The sequence below is a fragment of the Cavia porcellus genome, unplaced genomic scaffold (genome assembly GCF_034190915.1).
Source record: "Cavia porcellus strain 051 isolate PalLab524CR breed Dunkin Hartley unplaced genomic scaffold, mCavPor4.1 scaffold_23, whole genome shotgun sequence".
Taxonomy (NCBI): Eukaryota; Metazoa; Chordata; class Mammalia; order Rodentia; family Caviidae; genus Cavia; species Cavia porcellus.
In genome coordinates this window covers 41,591,990-41,616,428 of record NW_026947506.1, presented here as the reverse complement: position 1 = coordinate 41,616,428, position 24,439 = coordinate 41,591,990, and the positions used below count along the sequence as shown (strand labels likewise).

The 24,439-nt window shown below is 49.1% G+C and overlaps 2 protein-coding genes and 1 long non-coding RNA gene across 6 annotated transcripts in view; 2 read left to right on the top strand and 1 right to left on the bottom strand.

Annotated features, from left to right (window-relative positions):
• Nucleotides 1-796: 796 nt before the first annotated feature.
• Nucleotides 797-7,341, top strand: Zp3 (zona pellucida glycoprotein 3). Its single transcript, XM_003470126.3, has 8 exons — nt 797-1,132; nt 3,074-3,192; nt 3,501-3,604; nt 3,689-3,866; nt 3,966-4,083; nt 6,277-6,368; nt 6,504-6,637; nt 7,119-7,341. Exons 1-8 carry the CDS (start codon nt 848-850, stop codon nt 7,325-7,327), a joined length of 1,239 nt encoding a protein of 412 aa, XP_003470174.1. The 5' UTR covers nt 797-847; the 3' UTR covers nt 7,328-7,341.
• An 11,865-nt stretch (nt 7,342-19,206) lies between these two features.
• Nucleotides 19,207-19,952, bottom strand: LOC134472512 (uncharacterized). The gene is made up of 2 exons (XR_010042362.1): nt 19,833-19,952; nt 19,207-19,689 (listed from the first exon to the last, which is right to left on the bottom strand). It is a non-coding gene; the product is annotated as an uncharacterized LOC134472512 (long non-coding RNA).
• A 23-nt stretch (nt 19,953-19,975) lies between these two features.
• Dtx2 (deltex E3 ubiquitin ligase 2) overlaps nt 19,976-24,439 on the top strand; it is a 32,880-nt gene continuing 28,416 nt past the window's right edge. The window contains exon 1 of one of the 4 annotated variants that reach the window (XM_003470116.5): nt 19,976-20,123. The gene's annotated coding sequence lies outside the window, so the exon portion shown is untranslated. Of the gene's footprint in view, nt 20,172-21,316; nt 21,338-24,439 lie in introns of those variants that run through there. The other 3 variants (XM_013152694.3, XM_063234278.1, XM_063234279.1) reach the window with 3 other exon arrangements.

Genomic DNA, 24,439 nt, shown 5'->3' with positions numbered 1-24,439 from the left:
AAACCCAGAGAGGGGAACGTTTTCCCCAGGGCTGGAAACCCAGGTGAGCTTGGAGCCTGGGTTCTGGGCTCTGACCTGGTTCCATCTGTTGTCTGCTCGTCCCTCCCCAACAGTGGTCAAACCAGATGGAATTCTGGGTAGTTGCTTCCCTCCACCTATTTATTTTCCCACAAGAACTCTAGAATATTAACCAACCCGAAATATACACCAAAAGCCAAGGGAATTCTAGGCAATTTAAATGTATGGTTCAAGTGTGCAAATGAACGTGCACTTTTTGCCCCAGGAATTAAATGCTGGTGTGTATGGTGTGTGTATGTGATACTGGTGGTTAACCCCAAGGACTTTGCACTGAACTCCATCCCTCGTTCATCTTTATTTTTTATTTTGAGACAGAGTCTTATTAAGTTGCTCATTTGCCCAACCTGCTTGAATTTGCAATCCTCATGCCTTAGCCTCTGGGCTACAGCTGAGTAAAAATATTTTTATTTTTAACTTTTATTGGCCTCAAACTAAAAATTACAAATCAGGGTACAGGCAGTAAAGCTATGGGCCCGTAGGGTGGAGCAGGGGAAGGGGTGAGAAATTCGTGCTGGTGTGAGGCTGTCAGAGCACTTTGCTGTGAACAGGAATCACTCGGGAGTCTCTGAGCTACAAAGCCCACTGTGATTATCAGTCTGGGTGGGAACTGAGTGTCCCTGTGTCTAACAAGCTGCACCGGGAACCACTTTACGCAGCCGGGGCCTGGTCAGCAGGGGAAGGGAGGCAGCTGGGAACCTATAAGAGGGCTGGGAGGTGTTCACCCTCTGCTCTGCAGGAGTCGGCCTGGCCTCGAAGCTCCAGGGCCACCATGGCGCTGAGCTCTGGGCTCTTAGTGCGCTTGCTGCTCTTGGGGAGCATGGAGCTATGCAGTCCCCACCCCACTGTGTCCTCCCTGCCGCCCATACAGGTTCAATGTCTGGAAGCCCAGCTGGTGGTCACCGTCAGCAGAGACCTCTTCGGCACAGGGAAGCTTGTCCAGCCTGGCGACCTCACCCTGGGCCCCGAGCGCTGCAGGCCCCTGGTCTCCGCAGGCTCAGATGACACCGTGGTCAAGTTCGAGGTTGGAGTGCATGAGTGTGGCAGCAGCGTGCAGGTGAGGCCAGGCCCTAGCATAGGTGGGCATAGAAGTGGCTGGAGCTAGAGAGTAGCACTGCCCAGCCGGGGTGAGGGGAACAGCGATGCTGGGGGTTGGGGTACAGGGCAGAGGGAAACAAGGAAGCTCCTGTCTTCAGGTGCCAAAATCGGGTGGAGGAGTCCAGAGGTGTAGGACCTTCTGGGCCAGGCCAGGCAGCCCTACTCTGACTCGTGGCCAATGGACTAAATGCCAGTCACGGGGACAAAGGAGGGGCCCACTCTCGAGTAGCCCAGGTGCTGGCTAGAGGCCTCAGAAACTTGTTGCAAAGAGGAAAAAGAATTTTCGCTCGGACCAGGGATTTAGCTCAGCGATATAAGCACCTGCCTGGCAAGTGTGAAGTCGTGAGTTCGATCTCTGGTGCATAATAAAACAAACAAAAAAACAACTTTGCTTCAGGAAGCCCAGAAATAACTACTGCAGGGGGGAAATGCCAAGCAGAGTGTGGTGGCACACACCTGGGATTCTAGAGGCTGTGCAGAATTACAAGCTTGAGCTCAGCTTGGGCAATTTAGCCAGACTCTATCAAAGAGGTGTAGCTCAGTGAGAGCACCCCTCCCCTTCACTCAATCCCCAGAGTTTAAAAAACCCCAGAATCCTGACCTCCCTTCGGTGTAATAGCTTGAAGCTTTGCACTACACATGGTATAACCTCTGTATTAAAGACCTCAAGGCTTTGGCTGGGTGCTCTGGCACAGGTCTGAGCGGGCAGCAAGGGCAAGGAAGAGCCCTGCGTAACCCAGGTTGGAGCCCTCCCCAGGTCGGTGGAGAAGCCTGCGGGTGAGGTGGGGCACACAGCTGCAGCTCTCCCCAGCCTGGAGACCACGTTCTTGCTGTTCCACGGAGGGATTGGGATATAGGGGGCTTTTAAAAATCCCTGGAGTCCAGGCTGTACCCCATACCAAATCAGTGCTGCGTGAGAGGCAGCCAGTGGCATTAGCATCACATCCCAGATGACTGCAGCCTGGCCGCTCCTTTCTCAGGTGTGATGGTTCACACTCCTGTCCCCTGAGAATCACTTGGCACCTCTGGTATACAGACAGGTGGCCTGTCAGCCGCCCAGGCCCTGTGCAGGGTTTAATGCTTTTTCCTCCCTGCAATACTGAGGGTTATTTAGTGCTGAGTTACACCCCAGCCCTCCATTTTTGGCAACAGGGCCTTGATAAGTTGCCAAGGGTAGGTCTGAAGTTGCAGTCCTCCTGCCTCAGCATCCCGGCATGCTAAGGTGACAAGTGCACCCTCCCATGCTTGGCTTCCCTGAAATGATTAAAGGGCTCCACAAAGCCTGCTGTTGGTCATGTCTGGGGCAGACCTGCACCACATGGGTGCAAGTGGCCCCATTTTAGGCAGGCCCCTCCCCCATACAAACAGCTCCAGCAACACTTGCCTGTCCTCATCCCACCTCAGGCGGCCGCTGCTCCAGCTGTTTCCTGTAAGGTGGGCCTAGGATAGGCTGCTGCTGCTGACCAATGTGACAAACATTAACAACTGGGCAGGAAGTCCTTAGCAATTTGCCTGAGGATCAGGGCTTATAAGAAACTGCAGCTGCTGTGGTTGAACGTGCCTGTAATTGGGATTACATTCTGGGAGGCTGATGCAGGAAAGTTGAAAGTTCAAGCCCAGTTTGGTGACCTAGTGAGACCTCATCTGCCTCGGTACTGCAAAAAATGTACTTGAGTTGATGCCAGGCGAAGCTGAAGACATGTCCTGTAGTCGCTAGGCACCTCTGGTTTCTGTCCTGTCACTGGATGAACCCCTCTTTCCCTCATGGGTGGGTACCATCAGGTGAAGGCACTGGTGTGCAGAGGAGCACCTGGCCTGCTCCCTGTTACTGGTCAGTGGTGGGCAGGTCTAAGTACAGAGCCTGGCATGCCAATAGGGTTAACCCCGCCCCTTGCTGCAGGTGACAAATGATGCCCTGGTGTACAGCACCTTCCTGCTCCATACGCCCAGGCCTATGGGAAACCTGTCCATCGTGAGAACAAACCATGCAGAAGTTCCCATTGAGTGTCGCTACCCCAGGTCAGTGGAAGACGGGCCCTCTACCTCTACTGGGATCTTCCTGCCTCAGCCTCCTGAGTGTGGGAATTGTGGGTATGTACCATGGCTGAGATCTGATTAGAAACTAGGCTCAGATGTCAGGTGTCACCATCTCCAGCTGCAGCCCACCAGGCTGGTTAGGATAGGGGGCTGCTCCCAGATGGGGCTGCTCTGCAGGGTTTGAGGCCCAGGCTGCCTTGGCCTTGCTGTCTTGGGGGAGCCACTTTGGGGGCTCTTCAATGGCGGGGAAGCACCCTGGGTGGTGTGGGCAGCTGTGGCTCCTCCTCCAGGCATGGCAACGTGAGCAGCCAGGCAATCCTGCCCACCTGGGTGCCCTTCAGGACCACGGTGTCCTCGGAAGAGAAGCTGGTTTTCTCCCTGCGCCTGATGGAGGGTGAGCAGGAGCTGCAAGGGGAGGGAAGGGGAGGGAAGCTGGGGGGAGCCCTGGGGCATCTCTAGCCCAATCTGTGTCCCCCAGAGAACTGGAGCACCGAGAAGACATCCCCCACCTTCCGCCTGGGACAGGCAGCCTACCTGCAGGCAGAGGTCCACACAGGTAACCACCTGCCACTGCAGCTCTTTGTGGACTACTGTGTGGCCACACCGACACCAGACCAGAACTCATCCCCTCTTCACACCATTGTGGACTTCCACGGGTGAGCCTGAGCCGCTTTGCGGGAGCCTCCGCTGTAAGATAGTCTGGCAGCACCCCCTTCCCTGGCCTCTAACATCCTGTGCATTTTTGTCCCTCTAAGCTGCCTCGTGGACGGGGTGTCTGACAGCTCTTCTGCATTCCAAGCCCCCAGACCCAGGCCGGACATGCTCCGGTTCACGGTGGATGTGTTCCACTTTGCTAACAACTCCAGAAACACGGTAACGTTTTCTTTTTGTGGCACTGGGGATTGAACTCATGACCTCACACTTGCCAGGCAGGCACTTATGCTGCTGAGTTAAATCTCCAGCCCCCTGAAACACAGTAACATTTTCATTATGGCCTAGAATGAGACTGAACTCTATTTATGGTCTAGCCCCTCTCCCCTGGAGCAAACAACTCCTATGTCTGCTTCTGTGCTAATAAGACCATAAGCTTGCCAGTAACTGAAGCTATGGGCTCTGGTTACACCCCAGGGATAAGGTATGAGCAGCACACACTCTTCTGTAAAAGCTGGGTGCAGTGGTGTGTACCCATAATCCTTAGCTACTCAGGAGGAAGGAAGGAACTCGAGCAGGAAGATCTGAGTTCAAGACCAGTCTGTCAGTTTCCCTGCAAAATTGACAAGATGGTCCTAAGCTATCAATGGATGATTCTGTTCTCAGACAAGTAGTCTTTGTGGATCCTAGGGTAAAAGATCCTTCTGGAACAGGGAGTTGGGTTGACTGCAGAGGTGGTACAGTGGAGAATAAAAGAAAGGGATGAGGCCTCACACAGCACACGATCATCAGCAGTGGTACATCTGAGCTAGTGTCTAAAAAGTCAGGTGTGGGATGCATACCTGTAATCCCAGTGCTTGGGAGGCTGAGGCAGAATGCTCTCCATGAGTTCAAGGCCAGCCTTGAGCTACATAGACCCCCCCCCCCAAATCTAGGTGTGTGTCTCACTAAAGTACTGGGCCCCAGATTCAATCTCCAGCACTGCCAAAAAAATCCAGGGAAAAAGGATAATTGGTGGAAAGTAATCTGAACCCTGGACAAGTTTCCTATCAAAGATGGGAGAATAGTTTGGCCAACTTTGCCCTGGCACATGGGAGAAGGAACAACTGATTTGGGATCTACAGGGGAGCATCCCTGACCCCAGCACTTTTTTAAGATAGAGTCTCTACATGTAGTCAAAGCTGACCTCAAACTTGGAGCAATCCTCCTGCCTCAGCTTCCTGAGTGCCGAAATTACAGGCTTGCGCTGCCATGCACAGCACCCTAGCACATTATTGTGCTAAGGGCAAGAGCAGCTCTCTTAGAAAAAGGAGAGTAAGGGACCTGGGAGTGTTGGTCTTACAGGACAGATGTGGACAGGCAACTAGCAGACCTCCGGCTGGTAGGAAAACTCTGAACTCAACGTGGCTGCAAGGTTCCCAACAGGTTTCCCTGCAGGTGCATTTGGCGCTAGGTGGTGGTCCAGGCTTGTGGCCCCTTCTGCCTTCAGCCAGAGGTGGTGGCAAGTCCTGGCCCTTCCAGGATGGAGCAGGGGAGGTATCACAGCCCTTCCTGGGGTCAGGGGGAGCTCTGACCTGGGATGGACCAGGACTTGGGCAGGGCTGAGTCTGGGCAAATGTCCCTCGCCCCGGGGTGCTAAGGTGGGGTATTGTCCCTCTGGCTAGGTTGGCAGGTGGCTGGCAGCATGCTGGTGGGGAGCTGTAGGCTTCCAGCCAGGGCTTGTCACTAGATAAGGGGGCAAGTTGGGGTTTCCAGGCCAGGGATCAGAAGGGCACCAGGCTGGGCATGTCGGTAGAGACTGAGGCTGCAGGAGAGTGGCAGGCCAGGTGAGAGATGTCCTGAGGAGGAGAGGAGCTCAGCAAAGCTCGCAGGGGAAGTAGCCAGAAAGCTGACCTTGTTCTCTCGGAGCTTCAACCCAGGTCCTTCAGTTACACACCCAACCCTCTTTGAAAAATTTTGAGAAAGACACAGATGATGGACTCCAGTCTAGACCGGATTTGCTACTTACTCAGTTTTTGGGTGCAAGGTAACCTGGGCACTGTTCTAAAGATAGGGTGCTGTCCTTGCCTCCCATTAGGAAGGCTGATTTATGACAACTGGTTTGTTAATGTCACTGGTGATTCACGCCTATAATGCTCACACTCTGGGAGGCTGAGGCAGGATCATTATAAGGCCAAGTCCAGCCTGTGCAACTTGGTTGAGACTTATTTAAAAAAAGAGAAAGCTGGGGCTGGGGATTTAGCTCAGCAGTGTAAGCACCTGCCTTGCAAGCAGACGGTTGTGAGTTTGATCCCTGGTACCGATTAAAAAAAAGGAGCTGGGAATATAGCTCAATGCAAATGTGCCGAGTTCAGCCCCTAGTAATGCACATAAGTCATTGGTACACCCAGAACTCAGCTGAGCCCTTCCTTTCAGATCTACATCACCTGTCATCTGAAGGTCACTCCAGCTAGCCAGGTCCCAGACCAACTCAACAAAGCCTGCTCCTTCAACAAGTCCTCTAACAGGTGAGCAGACCACCCTGCCCCTGTCTGCCTGCCTGCCTGCTGTGGAAACTTAGTTCTCCTGTGTGTGCCTTGTAGACAATCGGTAAACCACTTCCGGCCAGGCAGGAAAACCTAAGCTGCTTGTCTTCCCCTCAGCTGGTCACCAGTAGAAGGCAGTGCTGACATCTGTAAGTGCTGTGACTCCGGGGACTGTGGTGGTCCAGGCCATTCCAGGAGGCTGTCTACTAAGATCCAGGATGTCGGGTCTACTTCACGGAAACGCAGGCATGGTATGTCACTGTCACTGGGATATTACTAGGGCACCTGCTGTCCCTTCATGGTGATACTCTTGTTCTGCCATAAGGTAGTTTACTCAAAAGGATGAACTTGTGAGCCTTGGAAAGAAATTTTGGTGCTTCCAGGAATGCTAGTACAAGGCTGTAATCCTAGTACTTTAAAAGGTTGGGAGAGGATCACAAGTTCAAGTCCAGCCTGGGTAAATTGGCAAGACCCTGTCTCAAGGACTGGGTAAAGCTCAGTGTGAAGGTCCTGGCTTCAATCCTTGTATAACTGAAAATGTAGCTGTTGGAGCTGGTGTTTTTTGTTTTTTGTTTTCTCCTTAACTTGGGATCTTGCACTTGCCAGGCAGGCACTGTTCCACTGAGCTCTACCCCCGTCCTAGAGCTGATGCTTATTCCATTTAGGCAAGGTGAAACCCAGAGTTTCCTCATTAGGGACTGAAGTGACCTTCAGGTGTCCTTTTCCTTTCAGTGACAGAAGCAGCTGATGTTACTGTGGGACCACTGATCTTCCTGGGAGAAGCTGGGGACCACAGCGTGGAGGGCTGGACCTCTCCCACACACACCTCCATGGCTCTGGGCTTGGGCCTGGCCGTGATGGCATTCCTAAGCCTGGCTGTGGTTCTGGGTCTCACCAGAAGGTGCCATGCTGCTTCCCATTCTGTGTCCCTTACCCAATAAAAGAAGAAAGCAAACCTTGGTCACGGTTCAGTGATTTACAGATAAGCTGCTAGGACTGGTAATGGCCGCTTGGGGTAATTTAGTGAGGTACTGTCTCTAAAAAGCACTGGGAATATAACTTGGTGTGGAGACTGGGCTCTGATCCCCCAGTGTTTGGGGGTGCGGGGAGAGGGTAGCACAATCTAGGTCCTGCCGGGACCACAAGGAGGTCAGTACAGTAGGCCTGGACAGTACTTCCCTGGCTTTGGCCAGCCAGGGCTGCCAGGGATATTTTTCCCTAATGGCAAGTGTAAGTTAGATTCCAAAGGGGGCCAATATGGAAGCTGTCGTGGACAAGAGCAGGATGGGCCCAGCTGGACTGGCTTCCAGGCTAGCACAGAATCTGGGGCCCACAAATCTAACTCAGAGTGGGGAGTTGAGGGGACTTCTTGTTGCCCTTCTCTGAGAGTGACAGAAAGCTACCCGTTCAGCTGTTAGAGGCCTAAAGGCTAGAGATGAGAGTCACCAGAGTAGCACCATGGTCTTGGCTCTGTTCCTTGCTTGGACCTCTGTGGTCACTGGATTTCGTTAAGCCTAGGTTTGGGGTCCTAGGGCTTGAATGGGCTTGAATGGAGGGTATCTTTGGGGGCAGTAAAACATTGTCACTGCAAGTTGGTGCTTTGTTTGTCTTCAAAAAAAAGTCTCTGTAGTTCAGGCTGGCCTCTTGAACTCTTCTAGCCTAAACTTGTCTCAAACCCATGGTAATCCTGCCTAAGCCTCCCAAATGCTGGGATTACAGGCATGGACCACTATCCCCAGCCATTAAAATTTTTGAGGCAAGTCCTGCTAAATTGCCCAGACTAGTGTGGTGGGGTGTATTTTTTTGTTTTTTGTCTTTTTTTTTTTTTTTTTTTTTTTTTTTTTTTTTTTGGGTCTTTAAGACAGGGTCTGCTATGCAGTTCAGGCTGGCCTTGGGCTCACTTTGTAGCCCAGACTAGTCTTGAACTTGCAAACGACTCTCCTGCCTCAGCCTCCCATATGCTGGGATTACAGGAGTTCACCACCATGCCTGGCCAGATTGATTTTGCAATCTTCCTGTCTCAACCTTCTACCATACTGGAATTACAGAGGCATCTGCTATGCCTGGCCAAGAAACAAGTCCCCATGTGACACAGTGTAGGTGTTAAGGAGCTCCCTGAGTGTGGGACTCAATGGCAGAGTATGTGAGACTTCAGGAAGGACCTGGGTGGTCTTCAGGTGGGCTCTGGTCTGCATGTAGGAGTGGGAAATGGGCTAGGGGCACAGGCTTTCTGGAGGTGGTGATCCTAGAGGAAATCCTGAAGGGCCACAGGGACTTAAGACTGGAGTGGAGCCTGAGCTGGATGCGGTGGCTCATGCCTGTAATCCTAACATTCAGAAGGATCATTAGGAGTTCAAGACCAGCCTGGGTTACAAAGTGAGTTCAAGGCCAGCCTGAACTGCATGAGACGCTATCTCAAAAAGATGAAAAAAGTGGCATGGAGGGAGGCTTAGGGGGTAGAGGGGGCCCCATCCCAGAGGAGGGAGCCACTGCAGGTCTGAGCAAGGCTGACTGGCATGAGCATTTGAGCAGCAGAGTGGGCAGCCTGGAGCCAGACTCCCAGGCCCTATTCAGGCTGCCTGCCACTTGTGGCTGGGCAGGTGACTTTGTGTGTGCAGCATGGATAAGAGGACTGTTGGGGGCCCGGATGGGTGGAGCCCCCCATAGGACTCTAGCAAAGCCTCTAAATTGGGGTCAGGTGGTAGGTGTCCCACACACCCCGTCCTGCCCCATGGCTCAGGATGTGTTAGGGTTAGGGTTAGGGTTTCAATGTCACTTGGAATCAGACCCGCCCTGTCAGGACTGCTCTGCAGGCGGATGTGGCTCCCAGGACACCAGGGAACTGTTCCTTCCTTGAACATACATCTGATTCTTGGGAAACTTTTTTTTTTTTTTTTGTCTTTTTCATTTTTATCGGTACCAGGGATCGAACTCACAACCTCCTGCTTGCAAGGAAGGTGCTTATGCCACTGAGCTAAATCCCCAGCCCCTATACATCTGATTCTTGTCCTCAAGTTCCTGCGTGACCTAATATCCTCAGTACTTGTCCTTCATTTGAATCCTGTCCCCTGCAGGATGACAAAGTGGACCCTGATGTCAGGTCCAGGTGGGCCTCAGCATGGTGTGCTCCCCTAGGTGGCATCCAGCAGTGAGGTCACAGGACGCGGGCGTCCTGCCCCCTAGCAGAACCACAGCGATAAAGGAAGATGGCAGGAGTTGAGAGTTTGTTTTGTAACTCCAGCTTCCTCGTTTCCTGGGATTTGGGGCGGTGTCCTACATTGGATCATAACCCAGCGGCTGACATACCATGACAATGCTTCCTATAACATTCTGCAGAAACTTGGTTCATCAATATTTCCTGTATGGCTTGCGAACTTTGCCTTTTTGCTTCTTAGCAGGCAAAGAGAAATGTGATGGACAATGAAGATATTGTACAAATATGTGATGAAAATGCCAAAGACTTGAACTCATTAATGTGCTAAAAAAAAAAAAAGTGGGTAGAATCCATTGGCAGCACCAAACTGGCTCAAAGTAAAATCCATGGGGCAGAAATCAGTTGTGGACCAGGGATATAGCTCAGTGATACAGTGCCTGCCTCACAAGCACGAAGTCATGAGTTCAATATACACTACAGAAAAAAATAATTGCTGCTTTATTGAAAAGGCCATAGAAAAAAAATGGCTTCCCTCATCCTTCTAGGTTCTTTCCAGAATCAAATTGATACAAAACAAGTTAACCGAGTTGGGAGTGGTGACACACACCTGTAATTCTAGCGCTTGGAGGCTGAGGCAGGAGGATCGTTGCAAGTTCAAGACCAGCCTGAGTTATAAAGTGAGCTCAAGGGCAGCCTGGACTGCACAGTGAGAACCTGTCTCCACCCCCCCCCAAAAAAAGGGTTAACCAGGGAAAAACCATTTTATTATGTGCAAAAGTCCCACATAGCATGAGGCACTCGGAAGGGTCAGATAACTGAAGTGTAGTTAGTAACTGGGGCTACAGAGAGGAGTAGGGGTTGGGGATTTAGCTCAGTGGCCTAAGTGCCTGCCCGGCAAGCATGAGGCTGTAAGTTTGATCCCCTGTACCAAAAAGGAACAGAGGCTAGATATGGTGGTGCATATTTATTTCAGCTCCTCAGAGAACTGAGGCAGGAGGACTCCATGCTTGATGTCAACCTGGCCAATTTAGTGAGACCCTGTCTCGAAATTTAAAAAAACTGGGCATGTTGGCACATCCTTGTAATCCCAGCCTTGAGAGGCTGAGACAGGATCACTGTGAATCAAGGTCAGCCTGAACTACGTAGTGAGGGAGACCCCGTCTCAAAAACAATCGAGTTGAGGGTTTAGCTCAGCAGCATACGCGTCTGCCTGGCAAGATCATGAGTTCCATCCCCGGTACTAAAAATTTTAAAAAGGCTGGTGTGTGTGTGTAGCTCAATGGTAGTCACCCTGGGGTCAGTCCCTAGTACCACAAAAAGGAGCAGGGCAGATAGTGTTTCTGGGGACGGTAGTGACACAAAGGACAGTAGGGCGACCAGATGTTCGGTGTGTAAAGGTTGTCCTGTCATGCTGTGAAGTCTCCTCAGGAATAAAAATGTTCAACAGTCCCCTTGATCTATACAATATAGATTTCCTTTATGGACGTACATTTCTTCTACAAAACCACACTGATTTAGAGGAGTGATGGTATGCGCCTATAAATCTAGCACTCAGGAGGCTGCGTGCCAGTCCTCTCCACTCGCCTGAAACTCCCAGTGCCCCAGGGCTGACCCCCTGACTTTTGTCCTAAGACCTACTACCCAGAGGCAGAGATAAAAAAGACTTCTGGAAAACTGTGAAGTCCGGAACCAGGACACATGCACGCTGGATTATTTAGCATGACATGTAGTAGTGGTGGCCAGCCTGTGGCACACATGCCGCAGTGGGCTGTTGATATTGTTGAAAGCTCTAAAAGGTTCGCTATCCCTGAGCTATTCTTCACTTGGAGCTTACGGAGCGTTCCTGCATCTCGGTACGTGCAGCTGATTTGACCAGAACCCTGTCAATCAGGCTCTGGATGACCTGGTAGGAGGGGCCTGGATCCGGGCAACATTTCAAATTCTTTTTTTTTTTTTTTCCTTTGCGGGAGTTCTAGGAATTGAACTCAGGATTTCACACTTGCCAGGTGGGTGCTGCACCACTGAGCTAAATCCCAGACCCAATATTCCAAATTGAATTCTTAAACCCAACCCATTTAGCACTTGCACCATTTACCTTTCAACGGGAACAAGTCCACTTACTCTGGACTCTGTTCCATTGCCTAATTACACTTCATTAAACTTTCCTGCTGCCTCCTGTCACGTGGGCCATGGCCAATTCTTTTTTTTTTTCTTCACATCCAATTCTTTGTTGGGTACAACAATCTAGAAACCCACCCAGGACCCCATCACCCACAGCAACATTTTGGCAAGCCAGCCAGGAAGTGAGCCCCTTCTGGGGGAGACATGACGAGGGTCTTTCCCATTTTCATGTCCTTGGTAGCTCACTGTGGGCACAGGTCAGATAGTTTAATAACATTTGGGGGTTTGCCACACGAAAAGAAAATTCCCATGAAAGGATAACCTGGTTGTGGAATTGAGAATTTTAGTTTTTGGTGGGAGCAAGAAAACTCTCACCCATCAGTCAAGTTTATGTTTGTGCAAACTCTCCTTTGCTGTGGAGCCCTGCAGCTTAGAGATTCCTTCTCAGTAGCTGGAGTCACCCAAGGCCCTAGAAAAATGTTTGTTCATAAGTGCACTGAAGATCCTACCACACTTGCTGCTCCTGACTGAGGCACTCTGGCCTCACTGGGTGATCTCTGAGGTCAGCATCAGCATCACAGCCGGTCCCAGAGTTAGAATGGACCTTGATGACCTTGCTTACACAAACTAAGGCTGTGGCCCCACCCAGTGTTGTGGGAGAGAATTTTCTTATGCCACCAGCATGGGAAAGCCTGATCCTGAGATACACTGGAGAGGACTGGTCTCTGGTTACACCAGGGAACGCAGTCTCCAAAACACACACATTTGTAGGCCCTAAATACTTTAGCCCGAGGGAGGTCCTCTTATATCTGCTCCATTGATCCATGTCTAAACTGAAGGGCATAAACTCTGCTCACCCCAGGCGAGGTTCCTCATTTTGGGTGCTGGGAATGGCCTGCCTAAACTGTGCAGATTAAAGTGGCCAATCAAGTGAGAGTGGATGCTGTCCTTGGGACCTGGGGAAGTCTGGACTCAAATCAGAAGGAGGTCACAAGTTTATTTTTCTTCCGCTTCTTTTCCCTAAGAAAGCCCCAATTCCCTTCTTGTCCATTCTGTCCCATACAGGCTTTCTTTGGCTGGGGTGCGGCATCTCCCGGGGCTGGCGATGATCTCTCCGTTGGACACATGGAGTGGGGGCATACATGCAGCTTATGTTTGGGCTGGAGCCTATGGGACATTAGGTTTGGTTTGGCCTGGGAATTTTCCTGAAACAGTTCCACTTTCAACAGTTCTATTTTGGAGTAGTGTGTCCTATACCCTAATAGCAATAATTTGCATTATTATCAGTTTTCTGCAATTTACGGAGTTGCTAAATACTTCAGTAAGAGTCAGGCATGATGGTGCATGCTTGTAATCCCAGCACTCGGGAGGTTGAGACAGGAGGATTGCTGTGAGTTTGAGGCCGGCCTGGGCTACAAAGTGAGTTCAAGGCCAGCCTGAACTGCATAGTGAAACCCTGTCTCCATAAATAAGTAAATGAAATACATACTTCAGTAAGAGTTAAAAGCACAGACTCTCAGGGAAGGATGCTGCAGTGTAGCTAGGTATCATTGTTGCCCATCTCATGTCTTTCTCCACTCTCCTCCTTCAAAAGGCATTAGATTTATCAGATAGTTTTAGCACTGCACACTATGCAGCCTCTAGAACTAATGAAGTTTTCAAGGGGAGGAAAGAGACATCCCCCCACCACGTTGCTCATTGGTATGCACTTGCCTAGCTTGCGAGGCCTTGGGTTGGATGCTTGGCATACCCCTGCCTCCCTCAAAAGGGAAAATTACAGTGGAGCCTTAGTATTTGCCCTTAATTGGTTCCAGGAGGTGTGATGAGTACCAAAAAATAACAGGTGTGGCCAGGCATGGGGCCCATTTGAGAGGCTGAGGCAGGAGGAGCCACGTGAGTTCAAAGCCAACCTGAACTACACAGTGAGACCCTGTGTCAAAAAGACAAAACAAAAAGACAAAACAAACAAAAAAGGTGCCTAGTGATAGTGGGTACCGAGTCATGACATCCATAAATTCTATCTTCAGCCTTGTGTACCAAACCAACAATGAGTACCTAGACAAAACTTTCTTTTTTGAGGGGGGCACTGGAAATCAAGCTGATGACCTCATGCTTGTCAGGCAGGTACTGAACTATATCTCTGACCTGTTGAGCTAGGTATGGTGGCACACACCTGCACACCCAGTAATCTCTGCACTCAGGAGGCTGAGGCAGGAGGATCACAAATCTGAAACCAGTCTGGGTAACTTAGACCCTTTCTATAGGCAGACAGACAGACAGATAGATAGGTAGGGCGGGGGATATAGCTCAGTGTGAAGGCCTTGGGTTCAATCCCCAGCGCTAGAAAAAAAATTATTTAACTTTTCTAAGGGGTCTCTTGCCCTTGGCTTTATACTAGGAAGGGACCGGGTTATCCACACAACTCAACTGATTCCTTCTCTTGCGACACTCATATTTAGCGAACTAGGGTGCCAGAGTATTAACTTTTAGGGAGAACAATAGCCAGGGGTAGGGGCGCAGGAAGAGTAATGGCTGCTGTTCAGATTGGCTGCCTGTGGCACTGTTGGTTACTTCAAACTTGCAGGGAAGGGACCACCCCTCTCCCAGCCTGATCCACAGAGATGCCACTTGAGAAGCTAATGCTCTGGGGCCTGACTGGCTCACTCCTCAGGGCGGCAGAGCCATCACACCTTTGAAGCCGGCACAGGTCACACCTGGGCCCTGATGCCAGGCAATGCCAGGTGCTGGTCATTCATCAGAAATAACAAGCCAAGCAGCTGGGCCTCCCCAGTCAGCCCATCTCTCCAGAGTGTCACACAGAGACCAATTAGCTGAGGCTCCAAGCAACAAAATTCTGCCTTTCTAAGCAAAACATCAGAAAACACTCCAGGCCCTTAGCAGTAAGGCCGGGCCTCAGAATTTACCTTTCTTTTAGGTTTCTGCTGATCTTTTCTTTGCTCTTTGGGTGAGTTAGCGGCTGATGATTCCAGCCCAGGACTCTTCACAGGCGCCAAGATCTACCATCTGGAGTGGAGGTTAAATAGGTTTTTTGGTTGTTGTTTGGCACTGAGAGAATTTAACCCAGGGCATTTGCATTGAGCTATAATCCCAGCTCTTTTATTTATTTATTTAGAGACAGGTTTCTAGTAGCCTTAATTCAGACTGGCTTTCAATTCTTGATGATTGCCTGCCTTGGCCTCCAGAGTGCTAGAATTACAGGTGTGTGCCATCATGCCTGATGTGACAAGGTCTTGCTCAATCACTAAATTGCTCAGGCTGGGCTCAAACTTGTGATCCTTCTGCCTCAGTCTCTCAGACTGCTGCAACTCCAGGAATGTGTCATTATGCCTAAGACTTTTTTTTTCCTGCAGTGTGAGGTATCAAACTTGGGCCCTGTACATGCTAGGGAAATGCTCCACCACTGAACTATCCTCCTTAAAAAAGAATTTTTCCTGTTTCCAGTTTCTCTTTTTACCTGATTCTTCTTTTTTTCTGATTGGTAGGAATTGAACCTAGGGCTTTGCATATGCTAAGCATGCACGCTACCAGCCAGCTACATGCAGCCTTGAGTATCTTTTCTCTTTTTCCTCCTCCTTCTTTTTTGAGATATAGTTTCACTATGTAGTGCAGGCTAGACTTGACCTCCTGAAAATCCTCTTGCCTCGGCCTCCCAAGTGCTAGGATTACAGGTGCCACCACACGCGGCTTATTTTGTTTTGTTTTTGAGACAAGGTCTCACTATGTAGTCCAGGCTGTGCCGGGACTGCGGTGCAGACATTTACCACTACTCTGGTCTAGCTTTTCCTTTTTCATGAACCCAAAGCCTTCACACTGAGTTGCATCCCCATCCCTGTTCATTGTTTGAGACAAGGTCCCACTAAATCACTAAATTGCCTGGGATAGGCTTGATAGAATTTTTGGCAAGGCTAAAAAGATAGAAATACGAAATAAAAGTGGCCTTTATTTTAAGAATGTGGATGAAGAGAGAACCCAGACCACTGAGGTCTGGGTTTCTCTCTACCAGAGGCGTGGTCTAGGGGCATATATATAGTTTAGGTTTGGGGTGGAGCCTAAGGGGCATTACTGATGAACAGGTAACCCATTGGAATTCATTTGGAGCCAAGGGTAAATTGCCTAGGGGCGGGGAAGATGACCTCAAGATAGAGCCCCTTGGTTCCACCTCTAGCCTCCCACTGCGGCAGTGTCCCATTCAGGGCAAAATCCTTTCAAGGCTCACATTGGCAGTCCTCCTGCCTTGGCCTCTCAGAACACTGGGATCACAGGTGTGTGTTATCGATCCCAGCTAGTTTTTTTCTGTGGAAGGTTACAGACACTTTATATACTTAGAGGAACTTCTGGTGCTCTACCCCTAAGCTATATCCCCAACTGCTTTTTTTTCCTCTCCCCAAACCTCTTGTTTTTTATTTTTATTTTATTTTTTTGTCTTTTTATCGGTACCGGGGATCGAACTCACGACTGCCTGCTTGAAAGGCAGGTGCTTATGCCGCTGAGCTAAATCCCCAGCCCCTTGTTTTTTTTCAATTGATATATATTTGTTCATACTTACGAGTACTGTATCATTTCACTCTGTGTACAATGTATAGTGATCAGATTAGGGAAACTAGCACTTCTATCACCCCAACATTATCATCTCCTTGTGCTGGGAGCAGTCAGCATCCTCTTTACTAGCTATTTTTAAATGTATAATTAATTGTTGTCAACCATAGTTACTCTTTTGTGCCTTTTTTTTTCTTTTCAGACAGGGTTTCACTATGCTGCTCAGGCTGACCTTGAACTCACTGTATAGCCCAGTTCTCAAATTGAATGGTGATCTTTCTGCCTCAGCTTCCTGAGGGTTGGGATTATCGGTATGTGCGGTCACGCCCCGCCTATACTTTACAACATTAGAAATTCCCTCATCTCTAACTGCATCCCACTTAATCAGTTTCTCTTGTCAGCCCCTCTCTATGAAGTGGCCAACAGTCACATTCTGGTTTGGATCCCATTATCTCAGTTTCTTGGGAGCATTGGGAGCGCCTCTGCAGGTGGCCCGAATCCCAGTCTTTGAGGGATGAAAAACAAAAAAACAAACAAGGGGACCAGGTGCAGTGCACATGCCTGCAATCTCAGCTACTCTGAAGGTTGAGCCAGGAAGATGGCTAGTTTGAGGTCAGACCTGGTCTCAAAATCAAAATAAGAGCCAGCCATAGTAGTAGTACTCACCTATAATCTCAGCTCTCAGGAAGTTGAGGCAAGAGGATCATTGAGTTAGAGGCCAGGCTGACCTATATAGTTAGACTCTGTCTGAAAACACACACACACACACACACACACACACACACACACATGCACAGATATACACAATAAAATTTAAAAAGGGCTGAGGACACAGCTCAGTGGTAGAATGCGCCTGGGTTGGGGCTGGGGATTTAGTTCAGCGGCATAAGCGCCTGCCTTGTAAGCAGGCAGTCGTGAGTTCAATCCCTGGTGCCGATAAAAACGAAAAAGACAAAAACAAAACAAAACAAAACAAGAATGCTCCTGGGTTGAGTCACCAACAAACACCCCCCCCCCACACACACACACACACACCACCACCACCAAGACAAGGCAGGTTTGGCAGTGATAAGCATAAACCCAGGTTTGGTGGTAAACACCTGTAATTCTAGCTACTCCAGAAACTGAGCTGAGAAGATAGAAAATTCAAGGTCAGTCTCAGTAATTTATGGAAACTGTCTCAAAAGTTTAAAAGGACTAGGGCAGCTCAGTTCCAGGCCCTGGGTTCAGTCCCCCATTGCGGGTTGGGGAGGGACACACATTCAAATAGATTGCATTGTACTCTACCCTTTGTTCTGAAAACTCTTTTTTTTAACCTAACAATAGATTTTGACCACCTGTCCTAATGGATCCAAGGGTGGGGCGTCTTCCTCATTCTTTGTGAGCGCTCTCTGGAGTTAGTTTCAGGGTTATTTAACCTGCATCCTCCTGCAGAGCGGGTCAGTCCTCTCCATCCTCGCCTGCCCGTGTGTATTGAAGTTCACTTTGCAATGGGCTGATCCCATTTCCTTCCCTCCCAGGTTCCCAGGGGTGTGGGCCGCAGTGTTAGAACACAGTCCAGTGAGCAGTCTCCCGTCCAAAAAAGTAAAAGCACATGTGCCCAGTTTGCCCTCACTGCTGCCCTATTTTGCTTCTTTTCACACCAGAACTCTTTATCTCACCCAAATAAAAATAGTCTGTCTTTTTAGATTCTAAAAATGGAACCCATTCATTGAAGGGGGGGCATGCTCAAGTGATACAGGAAAAGTACAAAGGAAGTAAAAATCACTTTCGATCCTTGGATGTCACAGATTGCCAGTACTCTTAAACACACACACACACATGCAAGCATGCACACAAGCACACAGACCCAGATGCATACAGCCAAAGACAATTTGCAGCCCTTTTTATTCTTTTATTTTGAGATAGGGTTTCACCAAATTGCTAAATTGCCCAGGCTTGGCTCCAACTTGCCATCCTCCTGTCTCAGCATCCCAAGTACCTCCTGATCTGCCATTCTCTGGCTGACTCCTCTTCCTTTTTTTTTTTTCCTGGTCCTGAGGATTGAACCAGGGACTGCACTGAGCTACATTTCAGGCTCAAAGTTTCAATCCCCCTGCCTCAACTTCCCAAAGGGTTGGGATTACTGCTGTGTGCTACTTGGTCTCCTTCCTTCTTTCCCCTTTCCTTTAAGCCTAACCATTCTAAAATTTAGTGCTGACTGTCACTCCCCGCTTACATAGCTCCCTTGGCTCCCAATGCCCATATTCCCTACATGGCACCAAAATCCACCCTGACCTTGCTCAGCTTTCTCATACTCATAACCCACCACACCCTAACCCATTTCTCTCTCCTCATGTGCCCTCTCTCCTGACCATGCAGAATGTTCCCTGTACTTCACCTGGCAAACTCTGCTATCTGGTACAAAACCCAACTTGTCTCCTTGGTTATTTCTTCCTGGCCTGCTCTGCCACATTAGGTAAACCTTTTTGTCTGTGTTTATCACAGATTCTCTTCCCACACTTTTTTTTTTTTTTTGGCTTGCTTGACATAAGATCTCATAATGCAGTTCAGGCTGGCCTTGAACCTGCTATATAAGCCACACCAGGCTCAAAATAGTACTCATCAGGACAGGGATTTAGCTCAGCAGCATAAGCACCTGCCTGGCAAGCGTGAGGTCATGAGTTCAATCCCCAGTACAAATAAAAAAAAAAAAAAATCAAAAACAAAAACTAGTACTCATCCTACCTCACTCTCCTGACTGCTGGAATTATACACATATTCTACCATCCCTAGTTCCAAATTTATTTATTTATTTATTGATACCAGGGATCGAACTCACAACCTTGTGCTTGCCAGGCAGGCATTTAAGCCACTGAGCTAAATCCCCAGCCCTAAAAATGTTTTTATGTAATAAAATTAAAAACAAAATGAGCTACTAATTAAGACATTAAGGAGCAAATACACTAAAGAAGACTAATGAGTTATGACCTAAAAATACAGCGAATGTTTAAATTTAGAAAATTTTATTATAGTAAAGACAGTGCTACTAACTGCCATCAAAATACTGCTCCTCACTGAACACACTCCCCCTATCGTTCTTGCCTCTTTGGAAGTCCTCTTTCTTATGTTTAATTGCACGGTCCTAGCTGTCTCTATGTCCTGAACTGATTAAAAATATATTTTCTTTTCATGGTCATTTTGACTTTGAGGAAGAGCCAGAAGTCATAGTGCCAGCTGTGAACAGGGTGGATAAGAACATACTGTGATGTTTTTAGGAGTTTGCCTTTCCAAATTGGATGGCCCTGAGCAAGTAGCATTACTGTTTTGATCACATCTGGTAATGTCAGTCACAAAAGTGGGTTTCCAGAACAGCTTCAGAAAGTGACGAGAGCATGGTGGCAAACGCCTGTAATTCCAGCACTCTGGAGGCTGAGGCAGGAGGATCACTGCGAGTTTGAGGCCAGCCTGAACTACATGGCAAGATCCTGCCTAAAAAACAAAAGCAAACAAAACTGAAAGAAAGAGAAAATGGCAAGAACAATGGAATATATTTGAAGAGAAAGGAGTATTTTGAGGTGGAGTCATGGCAGTTTCTTTTGCTGTAAGAAAAATTTAAAACCATAGTAACTCACCGTATAGTTAGTTGTTCCACCATCCCTGGTACAATTGAACAGGTGTGCCTTGTGATCAGCCTTGCCCTGCCCCTGCACCGCCCCCTCCACCAGAACTACATTTCCCAGAAGACCCTGCGGCCAGGGCATGCGCATCATAGCGCTCGGAAGCTGCGACGCCGACCGAGTTTCAGTCCGGCTGCCTCTCGCTTGGAGTCGGAGTCGCAGCTCGAGCTGTACTCTGCCTGGCCCAGAGCTGCTGCTTGAGCGCGACGGTGCCCTCAGCCTGTCTCCGCGGCCTCCTCAGTCTTGGTGAGAGGGGCCAAGCCACCTGTTCGCCTCCAAGGCTAGCGTCTTCAGGCAAGGGGTGGCGAGGGGACTCCGAACCGAGCTGGGACCGGAAGGGGGAGGAGGAGGGAGGGAGGGCTGGGCCGGGCGGGAGGGCAGCCCCTGGGGACGGGGAGGACTGGCCTGAGGTCCTGAGGGTGCGAGTCGGCGCGGAGAACTCCAGCGCTGCGCGCAGGGCAGGGTTCGGTGAGAGCGGGAGCTCGGGGAGGGGGACCTCTGGGAGTTTGGGTCCCACAGGACGTGGGGCGTCAGGGATATTGTCACCGCGCGCTCCCTTGCGAGGGTGTGGGCTCTGCTCGCATCTGCGTCCAGGTGAAGCACTTACCAAGCCGGGGGCTGTACTTTGGAAGAGTTTGCCTCCCAACTCTGCTTCTTTCAAACGGGGTCCACTTTCCCGGAAGCTCCTATCTTCTGGGGTCCTGGGTCACTTGGAGGGGTGCGTAGTGCTGAAAAGGATTTAGGAAACTTCCTTTTATTCTGCCTTTCTGAACCAGCTGCTGTCTTCCAATGCTGGCTTCACTTCCCTAAGTGCCACCAGCGTTGGAAATAGGATGTGCACAGAACTCTGGACTTTTAAGAAACTCAAAATACTTCTGAATGAATGTTATCCTAGCGCCTCTAGAATTTTAGAAAGTAGATTTCCTGGTAGCCAAAATTAGGGCTGACTTAAGGTGTAGGGAACTAGGCCTTTTGTTCATGTGCTGTGTGACCTTGGCCAAATTTTTGCCGTCTCTGGTGTGTTGATTTCCAGGTTGCCTACGCGCCAGACTGGCCTCTGAAGTCCTTTTAGGCCTTTTTGGGAAAGGGCTCCGATTGTTTAACGCATCCCCTTGATTGTTGAGTGGGCTGAGAAAGAGTATCATACCTTCTGCTCTGCCCAGGCTGTTGGAAAATAAATCTGGTGATTTCCACTCCCTAGCCACAGCACACGAATCCAACATCTGTGCACTCGTTTTCACTCAACTGCTTGCTGTTTCTCAATTTAAAACCTGATCATCATCTTGTTGGCAAAGGTGCCTCGGGATCTGTGTTGCTGACTCAGCAAGCCCTTCAGATTTGCCGGGTTTTTGTTGTTTGCGTCTCGTATCAAGATGGGGACTTAAACAAATTATTCCTCCTAAGAATCTGGCGTCTGCATCGGAAGGGACGGTATGTGGCCAGGTCTCCAGAGAGACAAGGTGAGAGCCGCAGGGAATTCACCTTGCTGCCTTCCCAATTTGGCTTTCAGTAGGCAAGGCAGGCTCTTGGGAGGGTGGCATCCAAGGTCTCCAGGATGAAAGTGAGCCGTGGGAATTGATTGTTGATTGCCAGCTGTGGCAAATAAATTCTAGTGGCTTCTGGCCAGCAGCTTCTCCTGTTTAACCAGTCTTAGAGGATGCTTCTGCCTTTAATTCAAGCTTTATGGGATGGAGGACACAAGTCATGATTTCTGCATTTGTACTGGAAATCCCCTTTCTTTGGCTGTGTAGATACCTACTGGGTGCCAGACAAACTCTCCATTTCCTGGGAACTTTGGTGGAAAGTCAGATGCACCAACAGGCAGTGACAAGGTGTTGCCAGTTCGATGTGTGCTGAGCAGGGGCAATCAGGGCAGGGTCTCTCCTCTAGGAGAGGGTAGGAAGCAGGGCTGGGAAGGGCTGGTGTGGTAGCACATATCTGTAATCCTAGCACTTGGGGAGGCTGAGGCAGGAGCATCACTGTGAGTTTGAGGCCTAGTACTGCTGGGGAAAAAAGACAGAAATTTGGGAGGAAACTTGGCAGAGGAACATATGCAAAGTCATGAAGCTACTGGGACAGGGCTGGATCGCTGTAAGTAGCTTTTTATGCCTAGGGCAGCAGGAGAGGGTGTGAAGTAGAGGAGCCTGGAAAGGTGGGTGGGCAGAGGACAGAGTAGAGGGATTGGGGGTTGTGTCCAGTGCTGTGGCTCGTCTCCCATAAGACTTATGTGTTAGAAGCTTGGTCCCCAGTGTGGTGATGGTGGTGAGGTGTAGAACCTTTAATAGGTTAGGTTCAGCAGTGCATATTTGGAATCCTAGTTACTCAGGAGGCTGAGGCAGAGAGATTGCAAGTTTGAGGCCAGCACAGGCAATTTAGGGAGACTGAAAAAAAAAAAAAGGGCTAAGTGAATAGCTCCATACTCCCTGGGGGTTCAGTCCCTAGTACTGTATTGGAAAGAGAGGGAGGAGCAGTGGAGCCTCCACTCTGATGAAGTTGATGCTGGTCTGTGCAGTGGGTTGGGTCTCCTAGGAATAAACTAGTTCTCCAGAGAGCTGGTTGATATAAAGGGCCACTTTGCTGCCATGTGGTGACACCTCAGGGCTGGTGGATGCCATGTTCTTTGAACCCTCTAGCCATCAGAATCATTAGTCAAATAAGACTCTTTGCTTTATAACTTATCTAGCACCAGGTATTCTGGTACAGCAACCCAAAACAGTTATCAAGTCTCTGGGGAGCAGGAGGATTTAGCAGAATTTCATGCAGGGCATTTTTTTTTTTTTTTTTTTTTTTTTGTCTTTTTCCTTTTTATCGGTACCGGTACCGGAGATCAAACTCACGACTGCCTGCTTGCAAGGCAGGCGCTTATGCTGCTGAGCTAAATCCCCAGCCCCAAGAAGGAAGTCTCACTTTTTTTTTTTTGGTGCTGGGGATCGAACTCATGACCTCACTCTTGCCAGGCAGGCGCTTAAGCCACTGAGCTAAATCCCCAGCCCTCATGCAGGGCATCTTAAAGGAGCTTGCTGGAAGGTGTAAAGGATTAGGTTGGCCTATTCTCTCTGATGTCTGTGCCATGCCAACTTGCCTAGAAGAGGGATTGGTGAGCGCTTTTGTCCTCAATTGTTCATAACCTAGTTGAAGAGAAGAATAACTGGTCACCGTGGCAAATGCCTGGAATTCAGCTGCTTCCCATCCAGGAGGATGGGGAATTTGAGGCCAGCCTGAGCAATTTAGCAAGATCCAACCTCAAAATAATTTAAAATAAGCTGGGGGTAGAGCTCAATAGTAGCCCTTATGGTCATCTAGCATATACAAGGTCCTGGGTTCAATTCTCAGTACCACCAAAAAGAAAAAACTAGAGACAAAATTATGAAGGATAGGCAGAGTGCTCTGGGAGTTTAGAGGAATTTTTTTTCTTTTGGGCCCATTGGGGCATGTTTAAATTGGGCCTGGGCGCAGGCTGAGGCTCTAGCTCATTGGTAGAGCACTTACCTAGCCTTGTACCTGAGGAAGCGCAGTCTTGCACCTGTGTCTGAGAAGGACTGGGAGTTGGAGCCATCTGGGAAAGAGTACTTACTCATGCAGGGCCTAGCGGTCCCACACAGGTGTTCTGAGGAGAGGCTTGTGATGCTGATGAGAGGAGAGAGCAGGCCCTGGCAGCTATAGGGCTGTGGGCACAAAGGTTGAGGAGGAGCAGGAATCTCTGGATTTTTTACTGGTTGCCTGAGGCAGGGAAGATCGAGGAAATCCAAGGGGAGATGGAAAATTGGAAGGAAAATAAGTTTGGTCCAAAATTGCACACCTATTCACTTCCTTTGAACTTACTTTCTTTTCTGATAACCACTTTCCCCTTTGCTTTCTTTCTTTCTTTTTTTTTGACCAGGGATTGAATTTAAGACTTTGCCCTTGCCAGGCGGGTGCTTACGGCACTGAGCTACATCCCCAGCCTCTCTTTGCTTTCATTTTTACATAGTTGTATGTATACATCCTGGTATTTATAGGGAAAATTTAAAAAATGATTGCTCAGATTTACCCATATTATGTCATGTTATCCAGTTCATTTGTTTCTGCCACTTAATAATAGTCCATGGTGGGAACACCATTTGATCATCCCTGGTGGGCCATTAGTTATTTCTGATATTTGTTATTGTTTAGTTGGTGGTTTTTTTTTTTTTTTTTTTTTGGTACTGGGGATCCAACTCATAACCTTATCCTTGCCAGGCAGGTGCTTATGCCACTTATAAGTTCTCAGCTTGTTTTTGTTTGTTTTTGTGCAGACTGGCCTTGAACTGGCCTTGAACTTGCTTATGTAGCTGTGACTCAAGTCACGAAGATCCTCCTCCTGCCTTAGCCTCCCAAGTGCTAAGATTGTAGGCATGTGCCACTACACCCAGCTGTCACTTCTGGACTTTTGTAGCTTTAAACATCCTGTCCTGAACATTTCCATGTGGGTCTCTTGTCAAATATAGGGAGGAATATTTTCGTGGGTCCTCGGTAAACAAGTGTGTGGTTTTCATAGGTACAGCTGTGCTGTTTGGTGTAGTGGTTGTAGCAGTTTCTGCTTT